This window comes from Nyctibius grandis, chromosome 17 (genome assembly GCF_013368605.1).
Source record: "Nyctibius grandis isolate bNycGra1 chromosome 17, bNycGra1.pri, whole genome shotgun sequence".
NCBI lineage: Eukaryota > Metazoa > Chordata > Aves > Nyctibiiformes > Nyctibiidae > Nyctibius > Nyctibius grandis.
In genome coordinates this window covers 10,509,695-10,527,171 of record NC_090674.1, presented here as the reverse complement: position 1 = coordinate 10,527,171, position 17,477 = coordinate 10,509,695, and the positions used below count along the sequence as shown (strand labels likewise).

General features: G+C 43.9%; 2 protein-coding genes across 2 annotated transcripts; one reads left to right on the top strand and one right to left on the bottom strand.

The window, feature by feature from the left end:
• Nucleotides 1–1,514: 1,514 nt before the first annotated feature.
• Nucleotides 1,515–1,871, bottom strand: LOC137671679 (feather keratin 4-like). Its single transcript, XM_068415323.1, has one exon. The coding sequence runs from the start codon at nucleotides 1,869–1,871 to the stop codon at nucleotides 1,515–1,517; it is 357 nt and encodes a 118-aa protein (XP_068271424.1).
• Nucleotides 1,872–7,787: 5,916 nt separating this feature from the next.
• On the top strand, nucleotides 7,788–8,120 carry LOC137671544 (feather keratin 4-like). Its single transcript, XM_068415140.1, has one exon. It carries the CDS (start codon nucleotides 7,788–7,790, stop codon nucleotides 8,118–8,120), a length of 333 nt encoding a protein of 110 aa, XP_068271241.1.
• The last annotated feature ends 9,357 nt before the right edge of the window (nucleotides 8,121–17,477 follow it).

Below are 17,477 nucleotides of genomic sequence, written 5' to 3'. Positions count from 1 at the left end.
AAACAAGACAAAGCCTTCAGACACATCCTAACAAGAAAGAGGTGTTGCCTGCCTACCTCATTGTAGCCTCATCTCATTTCAGCTAGTTTTACAAGCAAAAGTCACACCTCCAAACCCTTTGAAGTTATTACCACATCCTTGATCCTGCCCAAACAAATTTCTGCAGCGTGAGACTGGGGTTTGCCTGGAATTAGCCTGCTCCGGTGTTGTGGATCTTGTCAGCTCATCGCTGGTATTCCTGGGGACAGCAGCTTCACACAGGGAAGAGCAGAAGTGCAGTGTCTGATGTCTGGTCCCTCAGAGTCCTAGTTGGCATTGCAAGTATAGGACAGGGTGAATGCCTCTTAATAGCTGTACTAATTATATGCAAATTGCATCACTAGAAAAACAGCTCTAACAGTGTTGCTCTTGAACAAAGAGAAGTGCTGAACATGCCCATCATCTGTGAGCAGCCTGAAATTTATGTGTAAAACTCCTGAGATGGAAAATACTATTTGGCCTGAATGATATGTGTTGCTCTGCAGGGAAGACTTAAGAATTATTCTTTTATTGTTTTAACTGGGGTTGCCAAGAATTTAGAGGTATTAATGGGAAAGATCAAAGAACTCACAGAATTTCAGCAAACATTTGCCATTCAGTTAAAAATTTCTGTTGGCTACTGAAAGGAAAGTTCTAGCCACAGATCGTTACATGCTATTTTTAAACAATGAAAAATATCATAAAACTAATGTATGGGGATGTAATTAGATTGAAGTCTCGGGCAAGTAGTGAGACACAGGGAAGAGCAAAGTCACTCGTGTGTTTAACTTTCTTTGCTAGCTTGTAGCAAATACACACTGTAACCACACCTGTCCTGGAGGACATTTCGAGCTTAGTTGTAAGGGTTACAAAATATGTTTATCCAGCATGAAATGACTTTTGTGCAGAAGGCAGTCATTATGCTTCCTCCTGCTTAAAGGGCCTGGTCACCTTCCAGCTTTAGGCGTTGAAGGAAAGCAAACACGGTCGTGTTTCACTGCAGAGATTGATGTTCACCCAGAACGGTATATAAACAAAAACTTGTGGACAAAAAAAGACAAGAAAGCTCGGAGTTTTGATGCGCAATAATTTAATGAGAAAGTAAGAAGTAAAAGATCTTACTGAGAATGAAAAACACGTGGGAAATATTGCCAGGGTCTCATTAAAGGCTGTAAGCAAAGAATTGCTCCAGAGTTATGCGTTCCACATACATTAGTCTTTATTTTCATGGCATGGGAAGAATTATGCAACCTCGTCCCACTTTCAACCAGCCAAAGATCATTGATATAACTAATTTGAGGCCATTATTATCAGGAGCCACTGGAAAGAATAGTCAGAAAATGAAAATAAATCTTTAGCTTGAGAATGACACGTAAGTTTGATTTTCAGAGATGCACAGTTCATGCTCCAGGAAAGCAATGCCAGTAACAGGGTTTGTGGAGGTGCATCTTCCTCCGTGTTGGGTGATTGCTCCTTGCTCCTTATTCATTGCACATTTAACATGGTCTGCAGCTCCCAAAACCATAACCACTGCATCCATAGGAAGAATATGACCTCCCATAATTGTACAAGCTCCTAGAGCCATAGGAGGCACTGGGACCCAGAGAGCTCATGGATCCAAAGAAGCTCCCAATGTTGGATGGTGCTGAGCTGCCCACGATGCTCTCCTGAGGGCAGGAGCTGAGAATGGGTCCTGGGAAGGTCATGACCACGGGTGGTGGGTAGACCACAGCTCTCGAATCGCCGCAGGACGTAACACAGGGCTGGCTCCAGGCATTCGCAATTGGCTGCGGGCAAGTCACTTCGCAGGGCGTGAGGCAGCGGGAGCTGATCATCTGTCTGTAGGAAGACATCTTCTGGGAACGGAGATACACCTGAAACACACAACACTGAGGCTGAAAGCTCAGACACCAATGTGATGGAGATTGTACTTGGAAGACAAAGAATAAGAGATAGCAAGAAGACCAGAAGAAGGATGAAGATTTCAGTTTTGTCTCAGCAGCCACGTCCCTTTTCTCACCTTCTCATGCCCTCAGAACAATCTCCATTTCTCTTGGCTCCTAATTATGGAGCCAATTTGATACATAAAAACATCATTAACAATCAAATAAATTGTGTATTTGCATTCGAGCTATCCCTCTATCCTTTACCATTTCTCTTTCCCACCATTCCTTTTTGACTCTGTCTTACTGTGACACTTGATTATTTCTTTTATAAACAACAGCAGAAAAGAACAGAAACACTGGCTAGCGCTTGTATAGTAACAGCCCGTGCTGGTTCTGCACCACCTGTAATCATTACAACTGTATGAGGCAAGTCATTGTTATTCCAGCTTTAAGGAAGAGGTAACTGGGGCTGAGGAGTGAATGCATTGCCTGGAGCCATTTGGTGAGGTAACAGGAGAGAATTAAAATTCAGGCAAGCCTGGTTGTTAATGACAGTGTTATTCCCAAGCCTTTCAGATGCTACAGCTGGCACCAGGGCTCCTCTGCGTGTTCTGTACAAAGATAAAATGAGCAGCAGCCACATCCCTGAAGAGCTCATAAAGAGAGTTTGCGTGGCAGAATACCCCCCATTTGGGTGGGAACGCAGTGTCAGTGAGGTGTCCAGTGTAACCAGGACTCCTGTGAACGTGGTCCAGGCTGACCTGCTACAGACCACCAAGGTGACAGATGACTGGCAGAACTAGGAACTGTGTGTAGTTTTGTGGAGTCCTTTTCTTTAATCATAAGATCGCTTGATCGCTCCTAAAATCGATTTGCAGCTCCTCTTGATCTCTGTCCTGCCTTACTAAAACCCATAAAATGAAAGGTGGGGAGTAAAGAAAAAGAATAAAGAAAAGGCATAAAGAAAAGGAATAAAGAAAGGGAATAGAGAAAGGGAATAAGGAAAAGTAATAAAGAAAGGGAATAAAGAAAGGGAATAAAGAAAAGGAATAAAGAAAAGGAATAACGAAAGGGAATAACGAAAGGGAATAAAGAAAGGGAATAAAGGGAATAAAGGAAAGGAATAAAGAAAGGGAATAAAGAAAAGGAATAAAGAAAGGGAATAAAAAAAGGAATAAAGAAAAGGAATAAAGAAAAGGAATAAAGAAAAGGAATAAAGAAAAGGAATAAAGAAAAGGAATAAAGAAAAGGAATAAAGTCCTGACCATAACAAGTACATAACATAATGCATGACAGGCTTCAAATTAATTCAGAAATAATTGCAAAGAACATGATAAAACATTCTTGATAATGGTAGTTCTTAGTTCAGCCTGACACTGAACAAGTAGGAAACAGCTCTTTCTGAAAGAAAGCTTCAAACCTCTCACACATTTCTAAGAGTCACAGTTTTGTTTCAGTTAAAATTCTGCATCGTTACAGCAACATATTAATAGCAACAGCATCAGGCTCAGACTTACCCCCTCACAGCAAAGAGCAAGTCAGGAGAAATGGTTAGAGCAGCTGAGAACCAGGAGCGCTTTTATACCTTTTCTTAGGCAATCAGGAGGATATGAAACATTCTTCGTGTATGATGTTCTAATGCATTATCAAACAAAAATTCACTCCACCTGTAACTGCCCCAGATAATGCAATTATTTTGCTCAGCAATGGTGATTACTATTGCGTTCTTGCAATTATTCTGGCAGGGTAATTTTTTTTTCTTTTATTGCTTTTTCCTATTTCTCTGATTGCCTCATGGAGCAAAGATTGCTCAGAAGTTTATCCATAAACACAATATGCTGACATACCTGAGATACCACCCCGCTTCTCCCAATCATGTTCCAGTAAGGGGGCATTGTGCAATTTATCCCATCATACCCACGCACATTAATTCCTATGACTCTGATATGAGGCACAGTAGACTCCACAGACACCTTCCTATTGAGTTATGGGTTTGGAAATAGGAAGCATTTGTTCCTGTCCTCCTGGCCAAGAAACAATCACAAAGCACATGTCCCACTTCAAGCTTTAAAAATACAGGTGGAGTAACCTAAAAGCAGGGAGCTGCTGTTCTCCAGCCCTGGCAAGGGGGACAGGAACCTCAGACAATGAGAAACTCATGTCCAGCTTTCTTTGTCAGGGACTCCATGGGATCATTGCTGAAGACCTCAGGGCTCCTGAGTGATGAGCAATTCATGGTTTGGGATGAAAAAGGTCAGGGAGTGAAGCCATGCATCACCCTAGGAAAACCTTGAGCTGGAATCTTAAAGTGCAGTTTCAGCTGATGCAGAAGATTGGCTGCTTACTTCAGCAGATGTCTTCCTCAGATCCAATACCCTGTCTTCAGTTTTTCAGTTATTTACTGATAAAGCTATTTTCAGAAGAGTCTATCCAAGTTGACATAATTTACGAATGCTTTTTTAACCTCAAGAAGATGAGTTCTTCCCTTCTAAAATCCATCCCCTTCTAGGGAATTTAAGGTTGAATGCCTGGTTTTGAGTCACCTAGAGACTTCTGTTCCAAAAATGTTAATTTTATTCCAGTTTGTCCATCAACATTTGGTGGTTGTTACCACTACTACAGCGTAACGCTGTAGAGGTGACCCATGCAAGAAAGCTGAGGAAGGCTCTTTTCCAGGTCAGCCTTGGGATTTCCCTCAGTGTTATTTCCTAGCAATGGCTGCACAGACACCCTTTGAGCTACTGATAGCTTATGGTAGATGATTTACATAAACAAGAAATAGAAATAGAAACAAAGGGAAGAAGATGTTGTGGGGAAACAACCCACCTGGTCTGCTCCTCCTGCCTGAACCACACCTGGTTTCACTTTGTCTAGAAGCAGGTGATGACAGGGATGACATATACCTACAGATACGTGCAGATTAATCACATCATTCTTGGAGATGCATCTCTCTTCTAACCATCCTGCCCTCCTGAAAGGGCAAAGGAAGCTACATGCTACTATCTGTACTGCTGACACCTCAAACTGCTTCTTTTGACTCACGATGTTCAGGGTCACAGCCACTTGCTTTACTTTTATAATTTTATAGACCCACAAAGCAGCATCTTAACTGTTTTTTCTCATGTAGTGAAAGTTTCATGCACTTTACTGACTTGAACCATTCACAGCCATTTTTACCAGTGCAAATATGGTATAATAAAATATTTAGAGACAAATAACTCTATGAAAAGCAAAGTTAACGTGACTTATGGACTACCTTTGCACGGATTCCTTGTATGACAAATCACAGTACTGCTGTGGCACATATGGATCCATTGTGTGCGATCAATCATCAAACCCATTTAATAAATCAGCATAAAACATTTTTATCTATATCAAGCACATAATTTTATTTAACACAATCAAAAAAGACATTCAAATATATCTGCAAAAATGTCCATGAATTGACTTTGGATTATTTCTTTATAAGTGTGACTAAAAACTCTTCCTGGTTAGCTTGGATTAACATCAGAATTAGGAATAGCAAAGGGACGTGTTTCATTTTGATTTGTAATTGAAATCCAAACTCTGCTCAGGATGCCCAGGTGTTTCTGTGCAATTCTCCCAAGCCTGTGGTGGATGGCTTTGGAGTCATCCATCCAAGAGCACGTCTCATAAAGTGTGGGTGGCATTTGTCTCACCTGGTAACACAGCACACCCAGGTTGTACTAGCAGGTCTACTACACCCTAGGAGGGGTCAACTAACAGCACAGGAGTGGATGAGCCGTCTGAGGGAAGGAGAATGCAAGGAGAAAGGAGTAACTGCCAGTGCGGAGGGGCTGAGTAGCATTTTGTGTTTGAGGAACAGTATTTCCAAGTTCTTAAAAAATAATAGTTATGCCTTGGTATGTCTATGCTTCAAGCCAAAAAGCATGAGTGCTGTGGATGTGGACACATTAAACTCTGTTGCTGGAATGGCCACAAAACCTATCTGGGACCATAAGATAAATATTCATAGGGATAATGCAAGACTCAGCGCTGTGCTCTTGTGGCACAGCTGAGAGCATGACTCAAGCTGAGTAAATCAGAGTTACCTCAGACACCTCTAGACGAGGTGAATTCATGTCTCTAAGCTGAAGTGTTGGCCCCAGCGTCTGGGGCTGCCTGTGCTGTGAGCCCTTTTTATACTATTTCTTGGGCTGGCCGCTGGTCTATGACACCTCGTGAACAAGATCTTAATTAGCTCCCAAACACACAGATTACATGTCATTCCTCAACTCCCTCATTCATGCAAATAGTTTCCTCACTGTTAACAACTATTACTCAGCCCAGGTTTTCCTCAGCGTCTCCCACGTTCTTCCATCTTAGAAATCACCCAGCTGATATCTCTGGGTTTGCAGTATGTCTATTTATTATTTTTTTCTTACAGATACTGAAGCTTCTGTTTCTGAAGTTGTTTTCATACACTATGTTCATTACAATGTTTTAACTCCAGATATATTGTTACCTTCTTGGGGACCATTATTAAATTTTCTCTGGGAATGTCAAGGAACGTGCAAGACTTAATCCCTTTCCTGACCAGGAACAAGGCAAATGGAGTAAATCTCCCATCTTTATTCCAAGTATAAGCCCTACAGTGCTTCAGGTCAATATCACCAGGGATTTAGAGAAGAAAATCAGCCCACAGGGCATTGCAGTGCTTGTGATCCTGAGGAGTGCTTGAAAAATACTGGCTGTGTGGAGCAACCGTGCAAATAAGGTGGTTTTGCAATATTTTTGTCACATTGGTAAAATCAGCAAAATGCTGCAGGAAGCGAAACGGCTTCAAAAAGTTTAAGGAAGAGACAAGAGGGTGTTGAAAGAAACTGATAATTGGCCAAAGATGAATAAAACAATCATAGAGGCCTGGGGAGTGACGTGCCTTGTTGTGTTTTGTAACAGAATAAACCTGAACCACAAAGGGTGTCTCAGCCCCCCCAGGCAATCCAGGAGATGGTATATAAAGGCTTCTGGCTCAGAAGTCTTCAGATCACAGATCCTCGCTTCTCCTCTTCATTGATCCGAGTAAGTCTGATCCTTTCATTATCTTTTTTATCTTTAGGAACAGTGGAATTGTATTATTTTGAACCAGTTCCTGCACACACAGTCTGATCCACAATGGTGCCAGCACCTCGCTTTGTGTGCAGACCTTTTTCTGAGCTGGCTTGGGCAGCGCTCAGCTGGTGGAGAGCCTGGGAGGGCACAGAGGAGCTGCCTGGGAGGGATGGAGGAGGGCAGGGAAGGGGGGAGAGAAAGACAGAGGAAAAGCTAATTAAGATCTTGTTCATGAGGTGTCATAGACCAGCGGGCAGCCCAAGAAATGGTATAAAAAGGGCTCACAGCACAGGCAGCCCCAGACAGCTGCTCTTTACTTCTCCTTCTTGGTGTCTTGAGTAAGTTTGACCCCACTTAATCTTTCTGACTTAAAGCATTGTGCTTGAGGAGGTTTAACTGAATCAGAAATACTCTGCTTGTCTTGCTTCTGCCTCTTTTTCCTTGAAAACACACACGTTTCACAGGCTTTGGTAGAGGGAGTGGGGTTTGCTGCAAAACCTGGTGATGGGTGATGTGCAACTTGTTTGCCACAGGTCACTTTGGGGGTGGCCAACTTGGGCAGTGCCCAGCTGGTGGAGAGCCTGGGAGGGCACAGAGGAGCTGCCTGGGAGGGAAGAAGGAGGGCAGGGAAGGGAGGAGAGAAAGAGAGAGGAAAAGCACTCGAGCCTTGGCAGAGCAGCCCCATAGGGCACGTCCTGAGCCCTCCGTGCTGCTGGCGAGGCAGAGCAGGGTGGCCTGCACGGAGGCTCATGAGTGGTGGGTTGACTTGGGCTCGCTGGTGTGTTGCAGGCTCCCCTCCGTGCCCGCAGGATGTCCTTCTGCAGCCAGCAGCTCAGCTCCCGCTGCTCCCCACCCTGCGAGGTGGCCTGCCCGCAGCCCATCGCCGACGCCTGGAACCAGCCCTGCGTCACCTCCTGCGGGGACTCCCGTGCCGTGGTCTACCCACCGCCCGTGGTCATCACCTTCCCGGGCCCCATCCTCAGCTCCTGCCCTCAGGAGAGCATCGTGGGCAGCTCGTCCCCCCTGGGGCTTGGCCGCCCCAGGGGCCTGCAGGGCTCCCTTGTCTACGGGGGCTTCTTGTCCTCCTCCTCGTCCTGCAGCCAGCTCTGGAGCCAGCGCTCTGGGAGCTGGGGGCCATGCTAAGCATGGCAGAAGGTGTGGACAGCAGGAGAAACAGCGGGGGAACTGCCGGCAAGACCTGGACGTGCAGCTCATCTAAGGAGCACAGCCCTCTGAAGCAGTGAAAACCTATGGGTGCCACTCAGCACCCTGGGACCTACTCTTCTGCTTGTCCTTCTTATGCTCTTTTTGCTTTTAATATCAGTTTTCTCAAAATGTGTCTTCTCCATTCTTAGAAACCAACTTACTGATTATGCAAAATCTGTTTCTCACTATTAGAGCACAAAAGTTTTCTACTTTGATACCTACGTGTCTAATAGGAAAGATCCACAGATGTCACCTTGCACTGTGATCTGTCCAGTCCATTTGAAACTTGAACCAAGACAGAAGAACAATGTGTGGAAAATAAATCAGTTTGATGCAGATTATTAAGTTGGCCCTTTTTAAAAGCATTGATGTACATCTTGTATTTTTCCTTTACTTTACTTAAAATGTACCTTTTTTGGTCCCAATAAATACTTATGATTGCATCCAAAATTACATTCATCTGTTTGCTTTCTTCTGTTTTGGGGTAATGCAGCCTCTGCAAAACAATTGAACCAAACCATCCCCTTATCTTAGACATCTGTAGATGAGTGTTATGCTCTTACAGACAGTGTTTATATAACGCCTATGGATTCATTCATCAGGACACTCTGCTTGCAACACGCAGAGCTTGCCTGTGTGCCCGATTTAATCTTCACAAGGAATCAGGTGTGAGAGAACTGCCCAACCCTTAGAAAAAATTTTCAAGACCAGTGTGAAGTACAAAATAGCCACTCCAAGAGTGTTTTAATAGCTCATCCCTACTTCCCCTGCCTTTCCTTGGGTTTTTACTAGAACTGTTGTAATTCCATGTACCATAAAGAAATAAAAAGGGAACATTAGATTATCCTAGAATTCTATATAACATAGAGAAGTAATGAGAGAATATCAGACAGTGCACAGCAGTAGAGGGAACTTCTCAGAGACGTTCAGAGACAGAAAATTAGCTAGTGATGAAACTCCAGTCTGAGATACAGGAAAGCTGAATCTGCTTCCCCACTCTGCACTTCAATATCTAGCTTTCTGACACCATAAAACTGCCTCAGCTGGGATCATAAATGCCCAAGAGCAGACATCTTTTGCTAGCTTAACTTCTTATTACTGTGTGAAGTAAAGGAGCCTGCTGACAGAATCCTAAGAAACACGGAAGCAGAAATTGGAGCCTAAAGAAGGTCAGTGGAGTCACATTTCACAGAGCAACTTAGATGTCGAGAAGATGACTGCAATGAAGGAAAGTAGATACAAAGAGTTCACAGAATCCCAGACTGGTTTGGGTTGGAAGGGACCTTAAAGCCCATCCAGTTCCCACCCCCTGCCACAGGCAGGGATACCTTCCACCAGACCAGGTTGCTCCAAGCCCCATCCAGCCTGGCCTTGAACACTGCCAGGGAGGGGGCAGCCACAGCTTCTCTGGGCAACCTGGGCCAGGCTCTCACCACCCTCACAGTCAAGAATTGCTTCCTCAGATCTCATCTAAATCTCCCCTCATTCAGTTTAAAACCATCTCCCCTTGTCCTGTCACTCCATGCCCTTGGCAAAAGTCCCTGTCCAGCTTTCCTGTAGCCCCTTCAGGTACTGGAAGGCTGCTAGAAGGTCTCCCCGGAGCCTTCTCTTCTCCAGGCTGAACAGCCCCAACTCTCTCAGCCTCTCTTCATAGGAGAGGTGCAATAAACAGGCAGCAGCAATCCAGCAGTGCTCAGGGACCAGCTGGAAGCAATAAAAAATTGCTTTGAGGTCAACAGAGCAATTAGCCAAGCAGCCCCTCAGCTGTTGCTCATTGTTACATTAACCCTATTTAGCAGAGCACTGCACAGCACCCAGCCTCTCCTCTCAGCACCTCCCTGGAATTCCAGATCTGGACTAGTGAGTAGTGGCTTAAGAACAAGGAAAGGGGGATGATCAAATGTGCAGTGAAGATGTAGCCAGTTGTGTCTTTCAGTGGACAGCTGAATGTTGCCGGGGCCATAAGCTCTGGCAGGTGTGCTCGGCTAGCTGTGACTTTCCAGTAAGTGTCCTACAGTCTTTTGTTCTTCCCGCACGTATGTCTGGGCATGAAAATAACAGCAAGCCTTCCTTCTATTCCCTGTTTTGTTTTCTGTCTCCAGTAACTTTCTAGCAGTGCAAGGTCTAAAGCAGGCATAGAACATGGGAAAACTCACTGCTGAGCAGAGGGCTTAATGGGGTGGGTTTGATCGGTTGAGGTCTTAGCTCCCACCTCGCTACAGGGCTTCACTAGGATGGAAGCACCAACACTGTGCATAGGAGAGTCTCCCAGTTGTGTTATTTCATAAAAACAAGCAGAAAGCAAAACTAGACTGCTAAAATTATGATGCAGAGTGATTTTTTTAATGGGTGATAGAGAAGGAAAGTTTACAAAAGCAAAACATGATTACACAGAAAATGAGGAATTTGAGGCTTTTACAAATGAGGCTTCTTGTTTCAGGAAGCTTCATTTCAAGCACAGTGTTCTCTTCTTCTTTTGTAGCTGTAAGTTTGACGATGCAGTCCGTTTTAATCTGTTAACATAACTCTTGATTGACATCAGGCAGTGTCAAGTGGGAGAAATCACAGTATACAAACTTTTCCATTATGCTTCTTGTAAAATGTTATTAGGTCCAACGTAGAAGGACTATTAATGCATTTGAAAATTTGGACCACAAGAATAGAAGAACAAATTGTAGCTAAGGAAGGATGAGTACATAAGCAGGTACAAGCACAAATACAACGTAAAGTGTTTGCAAGATTCAGCCTTTTTATGTCAGCATCTTAAAAACTCATCTTACTCTTGAGTTTGGATCTTGCATTCAGATTCCTGACTGCTCTTGGTGCAAGTATACTCTTGCTGGGTTTGGCAGGGCTCACACCTTCTAGAACGATAACTACTGAGCCTCTGAGAAGAATAAGGGTATGAGAACCTGCTTTCCTGTGATCCCCCATAACCAAAAAAGCCTCTGTAGCCATAAGATCCCCCATAGCCAAGAGAGGTCCCAATGGCAGCTGGTGCTGAGGATCCCACTATGCTTTCCTGAGGGCAGGAGCTGAGAATTGGCCCAGGAAAAGTGATGACAACAGGGGGTGGGTAGACCACTGCCCTGGAGTCACCGCACGATGTGACACAGGGCTCGTTCCAGGCGTTGGCGATGGGCTGCGGGCAGGTCACCTCGCACGGTGTGGAGCACTGGTAGCTGCACAGCTGTCTGTAGCAGGACATGGTTCTGTCGTGGAAGTGGATCTGAAAGACAGAAGACTGCGTGTAAAGCAATTCAGTGGTAGGTCAGAGATTTATGTTCAGGCACTCAAGCATATTTGATGTGGAAGCTACCCACTCGAGTAGCTTCCTGAAGTGAGATGATGTGGCTTCATAGTTCCTGGCTCTTTCTTCCACCTTTTAGTCATGCTGCTTGAGTTACATTTACCTTCTGTCCTTGCCAGACTCTCAACTCTTCCTAATCTTCCTGTGCACACCAAACAACCTACGCTTTTGACCTATCTATGCATGATGTGTCAGGAGGTATCCCAAAGGGCTACATCATAAGCAGTGCTTGCTTCAGTTGTGTTCTCTTGTAAAGAAGCACAACCATTTCTGTACTTCATGAGACCGATGGCCATCCCGCCCAGCCCCCTTTTCTCAGCAGTTAACCTGTAGGACAGGAGTTATAGGATCATCTGTTACACAGGGCTTCAAAACTGAGCTTCACCTTCTACTAACGCCAAGATAAGGCTGCAGCTCATTTCTATGCTAGCTTTAGGAACTAAAACTTGCGAATCCTTGAAGCACTTAGCAAGGACTGCAGTATTCCCGCAAGAAGCTGGGTAACGCCAGCCCCAAGCTCTCTGCAGGATCAGTGAAGCTGCTTTTAAGAGAAGCTCGCCCTGTTAGAGCCATGGCAGACATTTATGTAGGATTCAGTTAGAGTTATCATATGAAAAAGGCACAAAGAATTAAAAACTTACTCAAGTCTCAGAGCAGAAGTCAGGAGAAGAAGCTGTTGAGAGAGATGTGAGCAGCGCATGCTTTTATACTGCTGCTCAGATAGCCTGGAGGATCTGAGACATCCTTTGCACATGATGATTGATTAGATTCGAAACAGAGGCGATTACACGTAGCGCCTCACAGCATATAATCATTTTGCTCCCTGTTTGCAGTTATTAGGCAATTACCAGCTTCCCATTACACCTTACTACGTCATCCCTCTCTAAACTTTATGATCACGTTCAGGTTCATCGGATTTCAGCCTCTCTGAAACAATCCCCAGGCTTCGTCCCTCTGCAGTAAAGAGAGAGAGTTCAGTCAAGACAAAACCATCTGGTTGACAACTGTATTATATTTTATATCTTTTATATTTTAAAATGCACTCAGAGATGGGGGACATACTGCAAATATTAATATGTACAGATCTTGTCACCCCAACAGCCAGATCAAAGGGCAATTTATGGTCCAAAGAGGGTAAGAGCTGCTGTTTATTCCTCTCCTTCATTTTTTTTCCTCATCTTGGCTTTACAGTGAGCTCTGTGTGTACTCTGGGACAGACTTATTTCCAGACTTAGGCGCCAGACCCTCATCTGCTCCAACTGACTGTGACCCCACTGAATTTCGCTGGTCTCGGTTTATATTGTGCGCTCTCTAACGATTCCAGCAATGTTTCCCTAAAACACTCCAGCTCTGTAACTTTGCATCTAGCTGTCTCTGCAGTGCGTGTCTTCACTCCAAGACTCAATATTTTTCAGAACTGGGCAATAGCTGTATTCTTGGCCACAGGCAGCCTTGTTTTCAGAAGCCAATGGCAGAGAGCACTTTTCAGGAGGGAATCAGAGTTTGTTCAAGATGTCTTAAATTGAGTGAGGACTCAACGGTCATTCTAGAAGATGCCTTTAAGAAGGATCTCAGTGATCCTGAGAAACCAATAAATGCTTTAGCCCTCAACTTTCCCTGTAGCCCATAGAATACAGGAGACACATATGGAGAGGGGAAACACCATCTGTTTTTATTTATTATCACTGCCCTCTAACAGGTTTCTCCAGGGCAAGACTTTAAATAGCAGTGACCCAATGACCATCAGGGCTCAACTCCTTGATCAACACAGCAATCAGTCAGATTGATGGTGGTCAGTTATCTGGGGGGATGCAAAGGATTCAGCTCAGACTCTCAGAAAGTAATGAGCAACAGCACTAAATTCCATTGGACATTATTGTGGCATCACAGACCATGAAGCCAGGTGCCTGATACGACTTAGGATAGAGAAGGATGTAAAAGTCAATCATAAAAAACGGAGCTTGATTCATTCCCACCCAAAACCAACGAAGGGAGTGGATTGATACCAGGAAGGACCCGGTCATTGAAGTTTTGCAAGGAAACAAACCATGAGATGTAACATTGTGTAACAACTTGATGAAGTAGGGAACACCACAGTAATGAGGATAAGTCAGAATTTTTTTTGCATCATCACGATGAGCTGAGTAAGCAACAAATATCAGTTGGTAAAGCAGCAGATCCTCATGAGCAGGGTTGTTTCATATACACAAGGAGTTTAAGAAAGGGGAAAATAGTGCTCAATTGTAAAATCTTTCCTGCACACTCCTCTTGTTGTACAATCCCTGCTAACTTGGCTAAGATGAAATTTATTCAATAGTTTCCCAAGTATTGAAATGCAGATAGAAGAACAGCTTTAATTATTAACTGTATTTTCTGCTAAAACCATGATTCTTGTAAGAGTTTGACATGAGTCTCCAGGGAAGCCTTTTCTGCCTTTTCAACTTGAAACAGTCTGTGAAAATGTGTTTATAAATCATTAGGCAGGGACTTCTGTGACAGCAGAAGCTTGCTTAGGGTACCCTGCTGCTCTTATTTTCACTGGGGTTAATCTTCATGCATAATCTTTAATTGGTTTTGTAATTCCTAAACCTGAAAACATTTTGCTGTAGGCAACCTTAGTTTTGTATGTTCAGCTTTGGTACAAGGTTGTGAGTATCCCCAGCAGATTTTACCAGTGACTGACGACTCACACGACCCCTGAATTCTCTACGTGTAGAGAAGGAAGGATTTCTATATGGCCATTTTGAAGTCTAACATCTCCAGACTTCTTGTTTAACCTTTTACTTAAAATCTGTACACTGGTCAGAAGAATCAGAGGGGGTGTTAGGTGGGCATAGGTGGTTTGTAACCATTTAGGGTCTGTCTGGGGGAAAAAAGAAAATGCCAGAGACGTCAGAGATGAGATGTCTGAGTGGTGCCATAGACCTGTAACAGCTCCACTTGCAGATCTTGAGCTGATGCTGAGAGATGAACAAGGAAAACTATCAAAATGTGCATCTAAGCGCTGTTTCTCCAGAGGTTTCATGGAAAGGTGGCTCAGGATTACGAAGCAGGAAATATTATTTACATCTTCAAAGTGCCGGGGTGGTTCAGCTGCACTGAGTAAACCCAAGCAGGGAGGCAGTGGCCACAGCCCCGTCCCTGCCCTCCCCTGAGCTGTGGTTTTGTGGTCTGGCAGGAGAAAAACAGGTATCCCTGCACAAACACCCCCTGGTCTCTGTTTGTTTTTTTTTAATCTCAGTGTGTTTATCTCTCTTGCTGATTTCATCAAAATATTTGCAGGAAATGCAGGGTAGAAAAACAAACAGCGAAGAACAAAACAAAAACAGAATTAGCAGCAGGCAGGGAGCTGGGATTTTGCATGGTCTGTGCTGCTCTTCTCTTACTTCTGACTTCATCCTGAGAGAATTTCTTGCTCTCTTAAGTGATCATTGGGGCCGTTAAGGGTGACACATCATCTCCTATGAGCAAGGCCTGGTGCATGCAATGCTTGGCTGTATCAGTAGCTTCTCCTTGCCCTTTGTGACCCTTCTGTAAATTTGTATGATCTGCTTTTTTGCCTTCCATGTTTATTTTTTTTTCTTCCATATGGAGACGGGTTTTCTGCGACTTGGCCCTGCTTGCTCCTCAGACCTTCAAGTGTCATGCCAGCAGGGGTATGTAATGGCTTAAGGACTTGCAGACGGTCACTTTACACGGTCATTTCCACAGAGTAGTATCCGCCTTGTAAACACAGAAGGAAATTCTAGATGCCCAGATTGTAGACGTGCTTCACCATCCCTTGGACTTCCACCATCCTTTTCAGAGTACGCCTTAACTCAGATGACCATTGGTGTTGCATCAACAACCTGGACTATCATCCATCTGGCTTTTTAAGGATTTACTTTCAGAGGTATTTCACAGGACCCAGGAGAATGTGTTGCAAGACTCGGAGAGTCCAGTGTGAGGACTCCCCGTTACTGCCTTCCAGGTCTGGCAGATCCTGGGGATTTGGGGTTTTGCTCATGAAACTCATTTCATTTAAACTGATCGTGTGGATCACTGCACACTTTGGGTGCACACCACAGCCAAATTTTCATCTGATTTCTTCTGCCTCCAAGTTAACCTTTCCCTTTTGCAGTTTGGTTCTATATTAAGCATTTTTCCCAGCAGGTAAAATACTGCTCTGTGCAAGCCTGTGTAACGCCCACATGAAATGGGAAATTACTGTTAATGATTTCTAGAAGAGATGATTAAGACAGAGGCCAAATAATTTACCAAATACCTCTTGGCAATTAAGTGAGCCTCTGGGAGGAGATCTTGGGCATGTCTTGTACTTGTTAGTGTTATTATTTATAATTATAATTCTATTATCTCTTAGCTTATATAAATGAGGTTGGCGCCCAGATACCATGAAAAAAAGAGAGCTCAGACAGTCACAGCTGTCGGGAAACAATAACCGAAACCAAGTGGGTTTAGGTATGGTGAAAGGGAGGATTACTGTCCCCACTGCAGAGAACCTCCTGCAGAGAGTGGGTTGGCTTTGCCCCAACACATGCAGGACAACGAGGGCATCTAAAAACCTCTCCCCAAATTCTTGGCAAAGGTTACGCTGGAAATCTGCTCCAGACCACTGTGCCTTAACCACGACATCTTTACCTTGCCCTGGGTCTGGACTTGATGTTATTTTCTGTTTTCCATGTTGTAGTAAGTTTTAGATAAGAACACTTCTGCAGCATGTAAGCGTCATTTCCCCTCCCTCCACCACCCTTCAAAACAGGCTGTGGAAATTCACTGTTAACATCAGAAAGACCCTAATATCACAGAGCTGCTTCTCTGTAGCTGTGACCAGGATGATCACCATAACTGAAGCACCCAAGGGTGCTCTCTATAGATTTTTTTCACCTCTTAAGGAAAAGAGAGTGGGGATAAAAAGGGAGCAGAACGGTATCTTGCCAAGGTTGGTATAAAGGTCTCCAAGTTTCATCTCCCTTTGCTACTAAAAGGTTTGAGAACCTTTACACCAAGCATGACAAAATAATCATTATTTCAAAAAATAAGAGTCTCTTTTGTCAAATCAGCAATCCTCTGTTTTACTGATCTGTCTGGGTTATGTGCTTTGAAGCTTGGACAAGTGGCAGAAGGTAGTTGACTTCTGCAATGAGTAGAAAGAAACTAAGGGTGAATACTGTCCCTATTTTGAGATGAAAGGGTTCCGTAGGCTGCAGCATGGATGTGATACCATTCAACTAATAATTGCTTAACAGCAAACAACATGCAAAGATTCCTCCACCCGTTGACGTGACAAATGCAGGAAAGTTTGTTTTGTAACTAGGAAGGGCCGCATGCCCGAAGCGTGGCTCAGACCCTGGCACTGCTCTGAGGAACTGTATAAAAGTGCTTGGAGCCCAGAGCTCTTCAAACCACTCTTCTGGGCTTCTCCTTGGTGGTGAACTGGGTGAGTCTGACTTCAGTTAAATCTGTTCTATGACTTTAAAAGCCACTTTAATAAGAGTTTTACTGTACTTATGTCCGAGCACTTCATATGTCTTTGCCTATTATTGGAAGGATGTTACTTCTATTAAAAAAAAAAAAGATTCTGTAACTTCTTTCAGCTTGGCAGGCTTTGGAGGCTGTGGGTTTTATATGAAAAACATGGAGCTTCAAGGGCTACTTACATGTCTCAGAGAAATAATGTTTAATGATTTTATCTATGCCTGGGAGTGCTTTGTAAATGAAGACAGTAGTTTTAGGAACAGTTTTAAACAAATGTTGCTAGGTTAATCCTCACCTAGGAGGAGGCTTTGCTGACTTCTAACAGGTTTTCTGATCATTATTTCTGCATGTGGATTGCAATCACACTTTATACTTATGGAAGAGTAACTTCCTAAATATTGTATGGTTTGAATAACTGAGGGCTTCCCTCTGCAACTGCACCTGCACTGTCGGCCCTGACCCACCCTCTCTCCACCCTGTGTGTTTCAGGCTCCCTTCCAGCCAGAAAG

What these genes read in the sequence shown, in the direction of transcription:
- LOC137671544 (XM_068415140.1), top strand. Translation starts at nt 7,788, where the DNA reads ATGTCCTTCTGCAGCCAGCAGCTCAGCTCCCGCTGCTCCCCACCCTGC.
- LOC137671679 (XM_068415323.1), bottom strand. Translation starts at nt 1,871, where the DNA reads ATGTCTTCCTACAGACAGATGATCAGCTCCCGCTGCCTCACGCCCTGC.